The 3,111-nt window shown below is 33.0% G+C and overlaps 1 protein-coding gene across 1 annotated transcript in view; it reads right to left on the bottom strand.

The window, feature by feature from the left end:
* LOC117117070 (adhesion G protein-coupled receptor L4-like) overlaps positions 1-3,111 on the bottom strand; it is a 13,097-nt gene that overhangs the window by 4,553 nt on the left and 5,433 nt on the right. The window contains exon 5 of the mRNA XM_033261260.1: positions 710-927. Within this exon, the coding sequence (XP_033117151.1) occupies positions 710-927 (218 nt within the window). The remainder of the gene's footprint in view (positions 1-709; positions 928-3,111) is intronic.

Raw genomic sequence — 3,111 nt, 5'->3', positions numbered from 1 at the left:
TGGTAATATATAAAAAGGAACTGTAAGAAGAAAATATTTATACTATTAAATGATTTATATTTTTAGTATTGTGTACAGAATTTGGAATACGGCACAATTGTTATATGGAAAATGTTGAAATGCGGTTGATTCTAGAAAAATGGACCATTATCCTTAACTTGTTGGCTTAAAACAAATTGTTTAATTGTTATCGGGTTATCATGCTTCCTAGATGTAAAATATAAAAGTGTGTGTTATTTGGTTAAAGAGAAAAACATTACCAGATTGGTGAGGCAGACGATCGGAATAAAACTCCAAATGGTACCAGATTCAGTATCTAACCAGCACCTAGAATTAATATAATTTAAAAAGTAGAAATACCAGTGATTATAGTTTTTGTTAAAATAGTTCAAAGTAGTTCAGAGCTCAGCTTGCATGACAGCTGATGTGCTACTTATTCCAACCAGTGGCGGCCACACAGATTTGCAGAAACGGAATTAAATAAATCTGACATAGGGTATAGACAAAAGAGCTGCCGACATCAAAGTCCTCGGGTAAATGCTTGAAACTGTACTTGTCCAAAATATTAGAAACTGAAATACTTTGGTAGGATTAGCTAAAAAATTATTATAGTGTAAGGGCCTCGAGCGTTTAACGAAAACATGAGGTCCAAAAACATTTTCCTCATTAAGGAGCTTTCGATTTTCGTAGAAAACAAACATATATTTACTCATCAGATGCGTAGTTTTTTCTTGTTATACCAGCAGTCACTGCAACAACAATGGCAGGTCCGGTCCAACCAAAGAACCGACTGTAAGTGAAGCGCTTTGAATGATCAGCAAACGGGCGTTTGATCTTCATGTATAAATCCGTTGATATAATCAGCATCCATGAGAAAGCTGCCAAGAGACTGTAGTGCAAAAAACCTGCAAGGACACTACATGCGATCTGTGAGGAAACAATATCGACAATTAATTTTTACCTCGACGTTAATGGATTTCCCTGCAGTAGCTGGAAAAGCCATTTTTTACTTTTTCCTTTCCATATCGTTTTTTTTTTTTTTTTTTTGCACTGGGGTTTTCAGCCCGGCCTTCCCTTTCTGCACTTTGCATTGTTGGATCCTTTCCATTCTTTTTGGAAAAATAGACCTTATATAAAGAATGTGTCTCCTAATATTTAGGGTCAATCTAGAGTGGGGTGTGAATGTGAGGACAAATAAAGGGATTTAAGAGCAAACACTCTACACCAGATATTTAAAAAAACTGGTAAATTGATTTAAATTAAACTTTCGGGAAACCTTAATCTAGTTACAAGCAAGAAACTATTGGACTTTGGTGACGGCGATACAGATTCAGATGCGAAGTTCATGATCATTTTAAGTGCTAACGTCCTAGACCTAAATATCGCAAAAACTGAACATTGTATCAAAATATATTTACTGAATGGTTTGTCATGGTTAACTAAAGACATCTTGAAAATGTTGGTGACGATCTGAAGTAGGCTGTGGATATGATTGTCGTGTAACGGTAGACGTTCCATACCAGAAATCTATAAAATTGATTAACTGATCTAGTCTGAATGAAACTTTCTTGAAACTGTAACATGTTACATAGAAGTATTTATAAAGTTTAGTGATTCGCGTGAGAATTTCAGGGTAATTTTAAACGCTAAAGTTTCAACCTAAATATCTTTAAAAACTTATCAATGGATCTAAATTAAAACTTTCCAGAATAGTTTGTTCCAAAGAAGGATTGATCACATTTTAGTGACAATCGGGAGTATTGTGTTTCAAAAAGGACAATTTTAAAGAATTTATTCAACAGGTGACCAAACTATATGAACGCAACTTTTTTTCTAAAGCGTTTAAGCCAGCTACAGCTAGGTTAATATAATATGCATGAACAATTTTCGCTTTCAGTCACTGATTCGCTATGAAAAAATGCACTGATACGGAACGTCGGCTCATATAGCGCGCAATGTTTATGACAACCCATATCACCCTCGCTATACAGTACAAGAAAGTGTAAGGTGTGAAAGGTTTAAAAAAAGCAAAAGAATTTTTCTTTTCGAAATATCCTATAAAATAGACAAAAAATATGATGAAAAATTCGAAATGTCATCATAATATGGCGTATTTCTTATATCTGCATGGAAGTTTTTTATTTTAAACAACCAATACATATATTATTTTTTTTTAATGCTATAATTTTTTTTTTACAAATGGCCGCAATCTTCGATTTTAGAATGGCGACCATGTAAAACATGTATCTTAATTCCTAAACGACTATTAATTATAATTCTAATATCCAAAGTTATGTTTTGATGGTCAAGGAATACTATAATACCATTATTTTTTAGATCGTCAGATTGTCATAATAGGTCATTTATGGTCATTTAAGTTCATTCACAGTCATTACAGGTAAAATATTGTAATAAGTACGTAACTGTTGTGTTTTATATCAGCATCATACTCAATCATGTATTAATGGAAAATTACACTATAGCTCACAGGTAAAAAGTCATTATGGCAACCATTTTAAGATTATTCGATTTCAATAGGTCAAGGTCATTTAGCAGCTATTTTGTCTTCCTAGATAACTACCATGTAAAACCTATAATATTCATAGGCCTATTAAGAATTTTCATGTTCAATGTTTACTGAACATGATTGAAAATACCATTGCACAGTACCATTTGTAACAGGGTCAGGAGATTATGGTAAGAAATAGGTTATTTAAAGTAATTCAATTATATTTAAGGTGAAATATTGCATTCTTTCTTTTGATTTTTGCATGCTGTATTATGACAACCACCGGCTCATTTACCTATTCGCTATACTTCAAAAATTTACTGCAGCACACTGATCTTATAAGTTAATGTCGTTCGATATCAAGCAATCTGAAAATAATGGAAGGAAGAGGAAATATCTTGTAGATCTCGGACAGTCTAGTTACGTGCAAATATTAGTGCTATATCAAAATGGTGACTTCAAATAGAAGGTCTATCACCCTCAGTTCATCCTCAGTTTCACCATAATTGGGGCTGCATTCCTCTTCTGTTTTAATTTATGTTATTTATTGCAATATTATTCCGTTTGCTGTCTCTGGGGGTTTTTTTTCCATATGTCTTGTC

The sequence above is a fragment of the Anneissia japonica genome, unplaced genomic scaffold (assembly GCF_011630105.1).
Source record: "Anneissia japonica isolate Jap-2015-1 unplaced genomic scaffold, ASM1163010v1 scaffold288094_len592898_cov174, whole genome shotgun sequence".
NCBI lineage: Eukaryota > Metazoa > Echinodermata > Crinoidea > Comatulida > Comatulidae > Anneissia > Anneissia japonica.
Note: the sequence above shows the minus strand (reverse complement) of the source record. Positions and strands in the feature narration are given on the sequence as shown.